The sequence below is a fragment of the Eumetopias jubatus genome, unplaced genomic scaffold (assembly GCF_037043125.1).
Source record: "Eumetopias jubatus isolate StellerSeaLion01/CBP00866 unplaced genomic scaffold, mEumJub1_p1.0 scaffold_15, whole genome shotgun sequence".
Taxonomy (NCBI): Eukaryota; Metazoa; Chordata; class Mammalia; order Carnivora; family Otariidae; genus Eumetopias; species Eumetopias jubatus.
In genome coordinates this window covers 7,521,288-7,535,873 of record NW_028274821.1, presented here as the reverse complement: position 1 = coordinate 7,535,873, position 14,586 = coordinate 7,521,288, and the positions used below count along the sequence as shown (strand labels likewise).

The window sequence follows — 14,586 nt, the reverse complement described above, 5'->3', positions numbered from 1 at the left end:
CCCCTCAGTAGGTCCTTCTCTGTAACCTCCATATCAACCCCCACACTGTTTCCTTGCCTGCATATACGCTACTTATTTTCTGTTGACCTCTTTATTGCTGTCGGGTTTCATCAAGACAACATGGCTCTATGGAGACAGAAAATATGCATCTGTCTTATACCCACTTGCACGACTGGGTCTAGCCCAGTGCCTGGCACCCCATGGGTGCTTAAATAAATATTTGTTAGATGAAATAAATGAAATTATGTGAGATTATTTCTCAAGGAATTTACTAGAAGAGTAGTTTGTTGAGATGCTCAAGAGGAAAAAGATGATTTCATATGTCTCCGGCTCTGAGAATTCTTGCAAGAAGAAAACCTTGAATATTATTTAGCTCTGCATTTCCCAAACATATATGACAACAACAAACTTCTTAAAAGGAGTATCTCATAACATCCTGTGGGATGTGTTCCAAAGAATACACTTTGGGCAACACTGCTCTAAGACTTACAAAAAGACCCTGGGCCTCTAGGCCTACAGACGCTAGCTCGTATGTATTTTTCTGTATTCACAAGGCTGAAGACAGATTTTCTGCTCTCTCCAGAAAAAAGAGAAGCTTTTCCTCACTAACTGCTTACTTTATAGGCAAGTGACCCCACCCCTCCACTTCCCACACCCAATCTAGAGATTCTCAAGTCCTTCCTAACAGCTCCAGCACTGTGTGGTGGTAACATTGCTCTCCAAAGCAGAGCTGGAGTCACTTCCCTAAACTGGAAGCCTCCACGTGGCTGGTCTCAACTTCAAATCAGTGCTATGAGTCGAACGTTAAATTTATTAAATTTAAGATGATTTCTCTTTATCACTTAAGTTGAATTAATTAACATCACTACTTTGGGCCACAATCATCTGCCTTATAAAACCATATACAGCGCCTTTCTCAAAATCAGTTACCCTCAACTGAGGCATCAGGACATTGGGGCAGGACAGTATGGCCCACCATCGTTTTGAGGAGAGAGAGAGAGAAGAAATTTGCCACCAATGGTCATTAAAGGATAGAAGTTAGTGAATGACTCACTTACAAAAAAAAAAAAAAAACAAAAACAAAAACCATTTTAGTGCCCTTTCAACATCATAGAAGCATCACTCCTCCAATAGGATTTCCAGTGTGATTTATGGCATGTGAGAGGAAGGGGGCGGCTAGTTCATCTTGAAATCATATGTCCATGATCTGTGCCCATGACTGACATTCCATTAAGAGTCCGAGTGAGAGAAGGGGGGGGGGGAGAGAGACTGGGAGGAAGAAAGAAAGAGAAAAAGGAAAGTCACCATCTGGGAAGACCTCTGATTGTGTGGCCTCCTGTGCAGGCCTCTGTTGTGCAGATGACACCAGAAAACAACCGGGAGAAAGGGAGAGCCTCAGCAGCTCCTCGAATCGCTGCGTCCATGTAGGGGAACAAGAATCTTCTTTGAAGATTCTAACAAGGGCAAAAAGCAAGGTGAGCTCTGCGGTACTTAATGAAATTGTTTACAGCTTTGAGGCAAGATGGGGTGGTGGTGGCTCTGAACAGAGTCCACAAACCCCTAGTTCTACTGGAAGAGGTGCACTGCATAAGTTGCTCGTCTTAGCCAGACAGCGACCCAGAGCTGCCCCCTAAGCAGGAAAGAGAAGTGCTTGTTGCATTCATGCAGGTTCCGAATGCTGTGCTGGGTTTATCACAGCCTGCTTGAGGCTGTGACCCATCAACCAGGGAGGGTCAGAGGTGATAGTTAACTAACCATTTCACAAATCACAGCCAGAGTCTGGCACCTTTGGGGAGCTGTGAAATGGACGAAAGATGCGTGCCATCTCTAACTTATGGCCCGGCATTCTTTTGCATTCGCTTTCAAAGAAAAGTCCATTTCGATAACAAGCCAGAGTTGAAGGGAACCCCACCACCACCACCACCACCACCATCACCACTTATGGGCATTTCCACGGTGCAAATGAAAACTTCTGATAAAGCTCACAGCCTTGAGGGAAATTTCAAGTGGCTTACTGCCTTAGCTTTCTCTTATTTCGCCACTCATTACCAGGCAGAACTGAAGGACAGAGTCTGCCTTTTGCTCTGCAGGCTAAGTTCTCTTCTTGCCCAAGACCATAGCTGGTGACTTGAGTATCTCGCGACTCACTTATCCGTGTAGCCCTCTCTTCAACGGACTCAAGATCTGTAAGGCACATTCAGTGGAAGAAGACTGTACATCAGCTGATCGAATGTGTGGGTGTGCACACATTAGGCAGAGAGAAAAGTTACTTTCTGCATGCAATGAGCCAAATTACCCCAATTCCTTTGCAAAAGAGCTTTTCCCCCCTTCTTCTTCTTTCTTTCTTTCCATAGCTTGAATAATATTTAGCTAAGCTTTCAGGTCTTTGGTTTTTCGGTAGGATCCAACAGGTGTGGGGAAGGACCATCTGCCCACGGCCAGGGCATCACTCATAAGGACTCTGCTTCTCCTGATAAACATCTGTCTTACGGCTGAGGGTGCCTTGTCACTAGCCCAGATTTCAGAGTGGGGCCTCATAAAGCTGGCAACGTTAAGACCAAAATAATGTCATTTAGTGTCTAGGGGGAGGTTAAAAAGAGGATTAGAGGAAAGCAGGCAGGCAGGGTATATTAAACGAGTCCATGACTAACAGGGTGTGACAGAAAAGGGTTTTATTCTTTTCAACAAAACAATTCCCTAGGGCTGGGACCATTACTCCACTGTGCCTTTATCACCTTGGAATTTTTATGGTTATTTTTGATGAATTCACATTTTTGTAAAGGCTTTTTTGAAATGATGCCAGTTTTCAATTTTTAATTAAAGTCGTAAATAATCTTAATTCTGCCTTAAAAGGTTTATTGTTTCTTACTTCTTCTTCTTCTTCTTTTTTTTTTTATTATTGCTGCCAGGAAATATTTCAAATACCAAGCACTGATGTGAGTTAGCAATTAGAATCTCTCCAAGGTCTAGTAACAACATTGTACCATGTAAATATTACATGCCAGTACACCAGCACAAGGTCTGAAAATGTGGATTTCCTGATTTTAGGTTTATTCGCACAGCTTCTCTGGGGAGTGGCATTTCTTCTTTTTATTGGATGGACCAACTTTCATTGTTTTAATTTCCACAGATTAATTTATCCCTGATTCATAACAGATTTTTAAAATCTTCAGATTTAAAAGACCGGTTAAAATTTGGAGAGCAAACCTGGTAAACTTGTCCCTAAGGTATGGGCGATAAAAGGCAGCCACATCCAGCTCACCCATTTGTAAGAAACAGGGTGCACATCAAAAGCAAAATCACTGCAGACACAGTACCTCATTTTCTGGAAGACAAAATTAAGAGAATACTGCAATATTTGATATTAGGTTATAATACTGCTCCTGGAAAGTATATCCTTGTTACCTAGACTGTTGAAGACTGTCTGCAAATTGTCTTTAAATTTCTATTTTGTAGTCTCGGGGTCTGATTTTCTTTTTTTTAATTAGTGCTTCAAGAATCTTTCACACAATCAAAACTATTCCTCCTTTATATAGAGGCTGAGACACACCGCGTTTGAACAATGGAAACCAATTAACTAATAATTCCTGAAAATATCTCATTGTTTCCATACTTATTGTCAACCCAGGTTACCTTTTTTTTTCTTTTTAAAGATTTTTATTTATTTATTTGAGAGAGACAGAGATCGCGACAGACAGCATGAGCGGGGAGGAGAGGGAGAAGCAGGCCTCCCGCTGAGCAGGGAGCCCGATGTGGGGCTCGATCCCACAACCCTGGGGTCATGACCTGAGCCGAAGGCAGACACTTAACGGACTGAGCCACCTAGGCGCCCCCCAGGTTACCTTCTTATGTGGAATATCAAACTGTTGTTTATTTGCCGGCATGTGGGACCTGCATTCTCTCCTGTCCAAGGCAGGTGTTCTTCTCAGTGAAGGTGCTCTCCAATCTGATAATGGATTTGCTATCATGGTAAAACTTCATACATTTCAGACAACTTAGGGGATGAATGGTCAGATTTAGGAGAAAAAACCCTCAAGAGTTTTGATTCTGTTTTGTGTTGTTTTTGTTTTTTAACAAAGATAACTTATCACATCAAGTTCATAAGATACACACACAGATACGGACAAAAGCCATTAGGTGGTGGTCCTGCCGACATAGCGAACAGGATGCAACCCTGGTGTTATTTTAAAAAGATTAAGTATCCTTCTTAAAATTTTATTTATATTATTAATTCACTTAGTTCCTTTGCTCTTCTTCAATATAGGAATATATTTAGTCCATGTTGACTGATCATCTGTTATCATCTGTTGATAATGATCACCTGGTATCAGTTTACTGTATTCCAATAAAAGAGACTTAACTGTATTTATAGAGGAAAAAATGATTTTAACAGTTGACTTACAAGAGTGGGTTTGTATGCAATTAAGATTATCCATCAAATCCTTCCGACTAGGCATTTTTCTCATTCACAGGGAAGAGGTCAAATTCTTTCCATATATGAGCCCTCAACTGGCATTGTGCTAACACCTCTCAAGGAAGAAAAAGCTCAAGTAAAAAAAAAAAAAAAAAAAAAAAAGACTACACAGCATTTCCCAACATAAAAGTGTTAAATCCCCATAAACCATGAAAGAATGCACGATTCTAGTTCAGTAGAAGTGCTGGTGACCTGAAAACCATGGCCATGGGGTTCAATCACAACATGGGCTTAAATCACTTGACATAGCTGAATCTTAAATTTCCCTTACTTTTGTTACGAAGGGCCCTTACGTGAATCGGTACCATCTCGACACAAAGGGAACACTCAAAAAGCTAAGGTCAGCTCAGTGTGTTTGTGTTTTTCTTCCATGGTCAGAAGGTACTTGCTGGTCCAAAAACTTACAAACTCAGTTATTTGGAAATGCCTTGAAAGGTAATAAGCTCCTCAGCTCTCAAGGTGGGGAGGCACAACGTGGCCAACCACCCGCTGGAGATTTTAGGAGGTCAAGAGAGAGAGAGTCAGGTGGGCTGGCTGGTTGATCTTTAACATTTCTTCCAAATCCAAGACACTATGCATTCTATGTACTTTGAAAGATGCATTAATTCCTCAGTGATGTCCAAGTAATCTTAGGTTCAATTCCTTTCTCAAATTTCCATACACAGTACCTATTAAGAAATGTGTTTTTTTTTTTTTATAAGCTTAAAGGGAGGGATGCTCTATACTTATCCTAGAGATACACCTACCTTCTCCATCAGAACTAAAATGGTTTTAGCCAATTGATATTTTATGAAAAAGCACTTATCTCCGGAAAGGGTTTTTGTTGTGCTGTTTTTCCCAATTCAATTTTCTTTAGCTATGTGGACGTCATTTCCATAAAAGCCTTGTGCCACTCTCCGGTTTAGGTGACTTTCGCTAATTTTCTCTGATTCTTATTATACTAGTCCTCCCCAGGAATTCATACCTGGTTATAGCAGCTACGCAAACCACCGCATTGCTATCACTTCGCGGGAGATGCCTCTCTCCTCAAAGCGTCTAATGCAGGTAACAACTTGAGAAGTAGAAGAATTCCAATGCCCCGCACAAGGTCCCAATACTGCAAGAGTAACTTAAATATGTTTTTCCTGGCTGGATAAATTCTTTTAAAATTACCTTTTTCCTTGCTTGTTGATCTTTGGAAGAATGTGCCTTCACATGCTTTCGTAGGGAACTTGGGTCTGTGTAGCGTTTGGTGCATCCTGGAATTTGACAAGCATAAGGTTTCTAAATAAGAAAGAAAAAGAGAAACCAATTGTAGTTAAATCATAAAGGTAACTGGGGAAGATTTACTCAGACCACGGACTTCAGAGCATGAACTGTTACCAACTGATTGAGGTGAAATGCTGTTTAACACTTGGGCATTTTAATTAGAAAGCCCAGTAAGTATGCATCAAGGCCAAGAGGAGGGCAAACTTTGAAGAAACAAGGAGACATCTTTAAGGGTGCACTCTCCCCACAAAACTCTTGTAGCATTTTTGGATGTGGAAATTATTAGTAAGCATCTCTAGTCATACTTACAGTTATGTTCCCCTGAAAACAATCTTTGGCACTGTCAGAAACTAGGCAACACACATTCTTTAAGAGTTCAGGTATAAAGAAGCTGCAGAAAAGTCCAGAAAAGACTGGGAATGTTTCAGAGGAAACCTGATTCAGAAAGAGAGAAGGAGAGATTTAAAAGGGAATATTAGTGGAAAGTGAGTGAGAGACAGTAGGTTTTTCAAACACCAGGCACATGAAAACTCAGCCAGAGGAACGTTAATAATATTAGAGGGGTTACAGGTTTAGAGGAGTCCTGATACTCAGCCTGGGTTATATGTCTAAGCCCTTGGCTGGGGGCACGGAAAACATCAGTTTGGGCTACTTCAATTTCCCCATGCTCCTGACAGATGTGAGGTGTGGAGCCTCAGGCTGAGTCTAGAATCTTTTTAATTTATGCGTCCCTGGTGATTGGTCTATGATAATTAGGAATGAATGAATGGGAGCACTCCCCATCAATTTAAACTGGAGCACCTGTTCCTGCAGTAATAACAAAATGCAGAGCAAGGGTTTGAGAGTATGGCTTTTAAGCTATGAAATAAATAAAACTTTCTGTTTAATCTAAGAACTACAATAAAAAAATCACAAGATAAACTGTGTTTTTAAGTCACAGCCTCCAGTCATTCTTCTACTTTGGACCTCAGCAGATGAGAGTAATTAGAGCTGCGCCTCCGTGATTTGAAATGTAAGGAGAAGCGAAACCCGGCCTCCAGAACAGGACCCCTGCCCCAGGAACCTGCCGTTCCGTTAAAAGAGCAAACAAAAACAAGAACAGACGAAAAACTCATCAAATTAAAACAAAATAAAAAACCTGAAAAAAATTTCACGTTTCTTTCTCTTTATTTTTTTTTCCTGTTTTCATGTGCAAGCTTGTCATTTTGTGGGCCAACATATACGTGGACTGCATTATTTGCCCTGCTGAAAGCCTTATTTATGATTCACTTTTTTGTTTTTACCATTTCTGATTTCAACCACAAGGTGAAGTCATGAATACATAATTCAGTTTGACACACCCAATACGAATGCTAAGGGTGATGTGTCTGTTCCTTGACTGACTGACTGACTGAATCACCCGAAAGGTCTCACGGTTTTGTGGGGTGCTGGGCACTGCGTTACACGTAAGAAATCTGACCACAAACGGTGGATGAACCAGGCTCTCAGTAACTCAGTTTTTGCAAATGGTCGGCCAGTATGGGTGGAAGCCCCTCGCCCCTGAGTTTCCACTGGGTAAACAAAGGTTTTCTTCCACCCGGGACTCTTCCCTGGGTTCATGGGCTTTCTTGCACTGGTCTTCCCTATCCTGCCCTGGCTTTAGGGGGGCAACTCGATAATATCTTTATCAGCAGTCATGCTGTGACCACATAAACTCCCATTCTGAGCCCTCGAGGAGATGTGGCACGTAAAAAATCCTTCAGGAATATTAACATGTTATATAAATCAATACCATTATTATTACTATGGTTGCTACTATTTGGGTTGGAAAGACAAGAACTGAGTAATGTGATTTTGTATTTGATTTTGAGATGCCTCTCCGAGAAGGCTTGAATACTCACCCTTCCTCCCAGCTGGCTTCCCTCTCTCCCCTGCTGTCAGGCCCCTGGGATCAGTCTGCCAAAATAGCAATGTCAGGAGCTGGTCCAAGTGCTACTGGGGTACTGGTCTTTTTACTTCAGATTACTGAAACTTTAAATGGCATGCTACACTTTATCAAACTGTATTTTCCATGTGTACTGTAAAATCATTCCCCCTGTTTAGATATTAAGATGCTAATAGAGAAATCAGTCAATAAAACTTTTCAGGGTTAGAATTATGAACTCGGTAATCCTTGCGGGAAAATCATTTTCCTATAAGTAAAGAATCCATTGAGTTGAAGAAAGATACTTTATCCAAAATTCTGACAGCATTAGCATAAGGAGTGCTTAATGAAAGGAAACGGGGGCCTGAATTTAAATAACACATTCTTCAAGCAGCTACAGTTTGCTTTTTAAAACAAATGTTTAATTTTTACATGATTTTAAAAGAGCTTACCAATTCATTTAATGCAATAAAAATTTAAACAGGAGGGCAGGTTTGCATCTTAAAGGAAGAACGATGGTTTTAAAGGATTTAATAGAGTGGTGCTTAAGAAAAAATAAAAGTAGCTGGGTCTGAAAAGCTACTGCATTGAACTGAATCATGAAATTATTATCTGTGGTAGCTTTCCTCAAAAGTTTTAAAAAGTGATTTTTTTAAAAAAAAATTCCAAAATGATTTTAGAAAATGCTCGTAGTCTGATTAGCTAAAATTAGCTCCAAGTAAAGAAGGGTATTGTAGAGCCATAACACTTAGGCTCACAATAGTTCTTTCAAACTACAGATAACTAGCTAGAGTAGAGGCAATTTCTCAAGACAATCTTGTCTCGTGAATGTTCATTCTTCCATGATAAAGTTTAATGACAAACTGGAAAATTTATTAGATTCTACCAAGACCATTTTAGACATACAAAATAGGGCATTTTAACATAATTTATTCTTTTTTCCTATTTCTACCTTTTAAAAAATCCTGCTATTCAACAAATTTATTCAGTTCATATTCTATTCTGTTGGTCCTAAAATCACTGAATTCAGTTCAGCTAGAGCAGAAAGGGGCTATCCTCTGCCCATATTGCTCTAATTATATTTTAGCTATTTACTAGGCAAACCATCATGTTTATGTATATTAGGAGATAATTCTGTTTAGAAAGGTTATGTGACATATAGCTAAAATGACTTCTATCAATATGACTAATAGAGACTAATATAAAATTTAATAAATATGTCAACTATAACATCAGAAGAATCTTAAATATGTATGAGAAGGTGTGTAGAAATAACAGTATCTTTTCAAAATTCAAATTCTGGTGTAGTTTAATAATAGACATCGGAATGTTAACACTGAAAAAGTACTGTCATGAATATATTATTTGCAAGAATGGGGGATAAGAGATCTGTGATGTGTATAATACATTTATCCTGATGGCTTTGTTAAGTGGAGAATAATAGCACACCGACTACCTGGCCTCGTGGAAGGAAAATGGCATCAAAACTCAAGAAATGCAAAGGAGGACAATCAACATAACAGAAAACAGAAAAGTCTTAGGAAAGGAGCAAAATGTGACCACACTAAGAGAGTTAAGGTGTAATGATGAAAACCCCCTGTTCTTATAGGGGTTATGCCAGTGGATGTGTGGCTATTAACACACGGCGGCGGCGGGGGGGGGGGGCGGTGGGGAAGGCATAATGAAACTGAACCCCAGGGAAAGATCTGCTGGTTCCTTTCAGATGAAAATGCCAGGTGGTTTCTAAAGCAAAAGGCTAGATTCACACTCGGTAACCATGCCAGCCCCAAAGTTCTTATGTCAAAAAAAAAAAAAAAGAACCAGGGAAAGGTGGGGGGCAGGGAAGAAAAACCACTTCCTATTTCTAGCAATAGTATATATATTATTTATTTTCGCATACCTTGCTATTTAAATACTTATTTTTTAATGCCCAGTCCCTGGTAGTCATTCTCTGTCCTCCAATCTACTATGTGACAGCCCGTGACCCACTCTGCTTTGTACAGAGGCAATCAAGGAACCCCTCTGTCTCGGGCAGTTGTAATATTTCAGATAACTTGTCACGACAGAAAAATGAGGAAAGAGCCAAACAGGGCCCCTTCTGGACCTTCACCAAGCTTCCACTGCTGCCCTTGGCATTGTCCCTATAACCTGCAGACCATAAAGCAAACCCCTTCACCAGCCCACTATCAAACGGGCACTCCCTCACCCCAGGGCTTGGGGCTGGAAGTTGGAAAGCTCCTGCCCTTCTTACAGTGTCCAGATGTGTCCTCTGGTGCTTGGCGCGGTCGCTGGAGTTACTGAATGCCTTCTGACAGCCCGGATGCTGGCACAGGTACGGCTTTTCACCCGTGTGGCTCCGCAAGTGAATCTTGAGATTCTCAAGCCTGGAAAAGGCCTTCTTGCAACCTTCAAACTGCAAAAATAGAAAACGAGTTTTGGTTGTTGAGAAGGAGCTTGAATGTTTGGGTCTGGGGGACAGGGGAAAAAATGTCCTTAGTGTGTATTTAGCCTAAAACAAAAAAGACAAAACAAAAAAATAAGATGAAATCCAAACAGTAACAAACATGACTTCTAAAAATACCCACATAATGATGTGAACTGCATTTTTCCACTAATATACATGCCACTTTCCATACCAGATCTGGGTCCCAAACTGATTTCTGTGATTACTTATGTAAGAGAAAATTTGCTGTGAACCATCTGGCTCAGTTAATAAAAATACAGTAATGCGTGTCTTAAAGAGTTATTAAAAATTAACACACTTTTCCATTTCCAAGTTGGACTAAACGGAAGGAACCAGGAAGGAAGAAACTTTTTACAACTAATAAACTAAGAAAAAAAAAATCAAAGTGATGTACGAGAATAAAAGTGAGCTTCTGAAGATCCAAGAGTCCAGGATGCAAAAGGCATGTGTCCATGAGGCCGTTACAACCATAAACTTTCTGAACTATCTCAAGGAGTTTCTCAACTCCCCAAAGAGCGACTCTGTTGGCGTACACAGTGATGCCAAACCTAATGAGATAAAAGTTTGTAACGTGCTTTTAAAAAAGGAACTGGAACATAATTCATGTAGTGCTGAGAACGTTTTCCAAATGAAGTGATAGTTTTACCTATTTTTGTCTTTCTAAGAAATGTTACCTCGTTCATGAGGAGAGGAATTGAGAATGAGAGGCTGAAGGTTTCAAGAAAGGCTTTATTGGTTTGTCAATAATATTTATCGATGGGACTATTTACTACATGTCTTCTGTGGGTAAAATATCAGTGACTATATTAGAGGCTCACAGTGATTCCAATCCTGAAAGTGACAATCTAATAAAGAAAATGTGTTACAGAAAGCCTGTAAATGAGGCATAAATGTAAGTTGGGCATTTACCCTGTGACTCTCTTTGATAGTAAGCCCCAGAATACTGATGTCACTTTGACAACTTTCATCCCATATGAGTTCCCACTGCAAAGGAAATTTAGGAATATGGAAACAGTGTTTAAAACAATTAAAAAAACAAAACAAAACACCTCACTTCTTAGAGAAGAATGTGGGGGGCAGGGGGTAGAACAGAAGTAAAGAAGGTAAATTCAAGATGGTTTCCATTCGAAATTGGTAGTATTATTCAACCTTACTACAAGACATTTTATAAAATCCCTCGGTTCTCTGCTTATTACAATAGATGATGGAGGACAGAGTATATCATTCATGAAGGGACGAGAACTGGCCAGGTTTGGGAACGGATGGACCAAGGAGAAGGAATAACCAACCATGTCATAACTCCGTCTATTTAAGTCGTCCAGATTTCGCATGCTAGAGTATTTTAAGAAATTTATGAAAGTTGCACTTATTTTTGTTTGAGAGTTATACATGTTTTGCAGACATATGTTGGTTTATTTCAATTTTGATATTTTGCTTAAAATAATTTTGGTGTTTTCCTGATTTCTATTTCACAAAAAAATAAATTTAGCCTGAACAGAAGATGATTGCTGACAAAGCCACTACTTTTTCAACAGAGTGAAAGGCATATAATGATACACTGCTCGAGGGAGAGAGGGGTTAAGTGGCTTATTTCTGCAGGTTTCCAAGGGGGTCCCAAATTTGAGAAGAAAGGGGCTCACGGTCAATCCCCAATTCATGGCTAAGAGGGCTCTGCCAACCAAACCTCTGGTTTTAAGGTACTCTCTGAAGGGCCACTTGGAGCAAACTGCTGGAGCTCAGTTGATTTGACTTAAGAGTCTCCTGGTAGATCACACTTAGGTCTGAAATGAGCTTGTGGTTTCGGACCCCTCAAGCCTGTAGCCTGGTTCCCAGCAAGGCTCTTTTGTAGGATGGATGTTGGGCCGGGGCCAGCTCCAGGGTGCAGACCCAGACCGGGGGAGGTCCCAGCCTCCACTCCCTCGTACAAGTCTTCCCAGATCCTGGTCAGAGGGAAGGCTGCATTGTCTAGGCACCAACATGGGGGTGCGCAGCCACTTTAGAATAGATGAATGAGGTTCTGTGAGCACCAGACAAGACCCCCAGATCTACTACAGAGGGACTAGAGGGATCCCACACACGTCCTCGAACTAATTCAAACCATCCACTTGATGAGACATTAATTGGATGTTAGTCTGGCATTTCCATGTTCTTTCCTGTTCAGTGCCCATGGAAATGTCCAGTAAAATGTCCAGTTAGAGTCAATTAATTACTATTATTACTATTAGCAGAAAAAGTGATCAAAGACCGAAAGGCCTGCTGCATCCCATGGAAATGAGTGAAAAGTGAACTACGTCTCAGAACACCCTGACCGTTCTGAAAGAGCAAAGATGGGAAGAAAACATGAGCACCCAGACTGGAAATGACAATCAAAAGATTATCTGTAAAAATCACAGAAATCCAGCTGATGTCACAGGTCTCCTCTGCAGCAGGAAAGTCTGGAAGGTTCCAGGATCTACAGTGCTTGCGTTGGCCCTACAGGATTGTCAGGGGAAGAGATCAAGAGTGAAGGGGTTTGACCCCACCAGGTTGTACAAATAAAGGCAAGAGAAAGGCAATTTCTCGGACTCAGGGGCTCATCACATATACCGCCCACTCACTCTTGTTGGAGAAATTCACTTGAAACCATGAACCCCAAACCGGGAAAGTCAGACACTGAGGAATTGACACAGGGCTCCATGGGGGGCCTTGCACCCAACACCTCAGGGCAGTCTGGAGAGCACCACACCTGACTGAACTCGCCACACCAACAATTCTTCAAGAAGAGGAAGGAGGGGCTATTCATTTTTCTAATGGGGTCTGGATGAAACTTGAAAGCAAACAATTGTGTAATGAATCATTATCATTCATTATGGGAATAACCCTGTAATTCAACACAAGAATTTCCTTTCCCTTAGGGCAATTTTACCCCTAGATTTATAAATTCAGCTAAATGCAAATGCATTAAAAATAAACTAACATTGAGATAGAAATATAAAAGACTGTTACAACATACTCCCAAACTGGATGCTTTGGGTGTCTGGGTAAATGGATGCCTTTTTTCGTATTACTGTTTTTTTTTTTTTCATCTTTTCCAAACCTTTAATGATTGAGTTTCGCCTTGCAAATAAACATCTAAACCCAGGAAAGCAAGAACCACAGAAAGAGCATTTCCTTGGGTTTAGCCAAAGGCTTTCTCATCAAGGTTCCTATCGTGCAAGGTCCATCCTGAGATCTAAAGTCCAAAGTGTCACCCAACTGCTTTGTGCCACTGTCACCAACCCGGCCTTATACAAAACTCGACCAACAGGCTCCTCTCAGGTCCTCTCCTTCCCCAACCTGCTGTAGACCCAGGCACCAAGGGCTAGTAGAACTAGACCACCAGGCGCGAGGTTGCCTGTGGTTCAAACACTGGTCATATCGAAAGAGACAAGAGAAAAACAAACTCTCAGGATCCAAGGGGGCAGCAGAAGGAGGAAACACAGAATGCCAAAGAAGACAAATACAGGATGATAATGAGGGAGGGAGTCGGGGGGGGGGGGCGCAGGTATCTGATTATAGACTAGTAATTTCATGTAAACAACATTCTTTTTTCTTTTTTGTCCCCAGCAAGTATTGGGTAAGCCCTCTGCGTATGGCTGTTATGTGTGTTAGGCACTGGGAGGAACAAGATGAATGAAACTCAAGCTTCACTCATGGGAAGATGGACGCAAGGTCAGGTGTATGGCTGGGCAGCGTCCATCCTGATGCAGCTGGAGCAGGGCTCCTCAAAGAGGTGCTGCGGGAACGAGCAGTGTCCCAGTGCCCTGGGCCTCTGTCGGACATACAGCCCCCCGGCCCCACCCAGAAGTACAGAATAGAACCTTGGGGGTGAGGACCCAGCAAACTGGGTGTCGACAAGCCCTCCAGGAGATTCTGATGTTATATCCATGAATGCCATTCATATTGCAACCACTGTTGATTTACTTTGGAAAAATCTCCTGGCAGAAGTAAAGTGCCCGGCGGGATTCACCCACTTCTAACTGTGGCAAGAGCTACGTGAACTAGTAGCCACGCTGGCCCGAAAAGGAACATCTCCCGATGAGGGCGGGGTAAGGGTGCGTCATCTCTATTCACGCCGCAAATAGCACAACATTTCAGAATGCCAATCTCTCACTAGAGAGTCCATAAAACTCCTGACTTTGTAATCGGCTGCCCGGCAGATAGATGGTTCTGAAAGAGGTACCGCCTATAAGCTCCCTCAGTGGCCTCCTGACCAGCAACACACTCCACAGTTCTAGTGCCCAGTACATTCCCCTGCTGAGAAAAAGCACAGAAGGAGAGCCATAACTTTCCATTTGCACATTTCGGCGACTTTACAGAACACACAAGAACGATGCATGAAACTGGAAGTGACAGAACTTTAAATCTCGGGGGGTTTGGAAATACTGCATTTTGTGAAGCCTCACTCTGAGAATGATCTCTAACTCCGAGGCTGTTTGCAAGTAACAAACTTTAAAAAGTATAAATTGCCTCAAACCC

General features: G+C 41.4%; 1 protein-coding gene across 2 annotated transcripts in view; it reads right to left on the bottom strand.

Annotated features, from left to right (window-relative positions):
- The window catches only part of GLIS3 (GLIS family zinc finger 3), a 437,565-nt gene that overhangs the window by 88,381 nt on the left and 334,598 nt on the right, over positions 1 to 14,586 (bottom strand). Inside the window, exons 4-6 of one of the 2 annotated variants that reach the window (XM_088018913.1) lie at positions 9,877 to 10,038; positions 6,032 to 6,157; positions 5,627 to 5,737 (exon numbers count right to left, since the gene is read on the bottom strand). In XM_088018913.1, coding sequence (XP_087875039.1) covers positions 5,627 to 5,737; positions 6,032 to 6,157; positions 9,877 to 10,038 — 399 coding nt within the window. The remainder of the gene's footprint in view (positions 1 to 5,626; positions 5,738 to 6,031; positions 6,158 to 9,876; positions 10,039 to 14,586) is intronic. The other variant, XM_028117293.2, reaches the window with a different exon arrangement.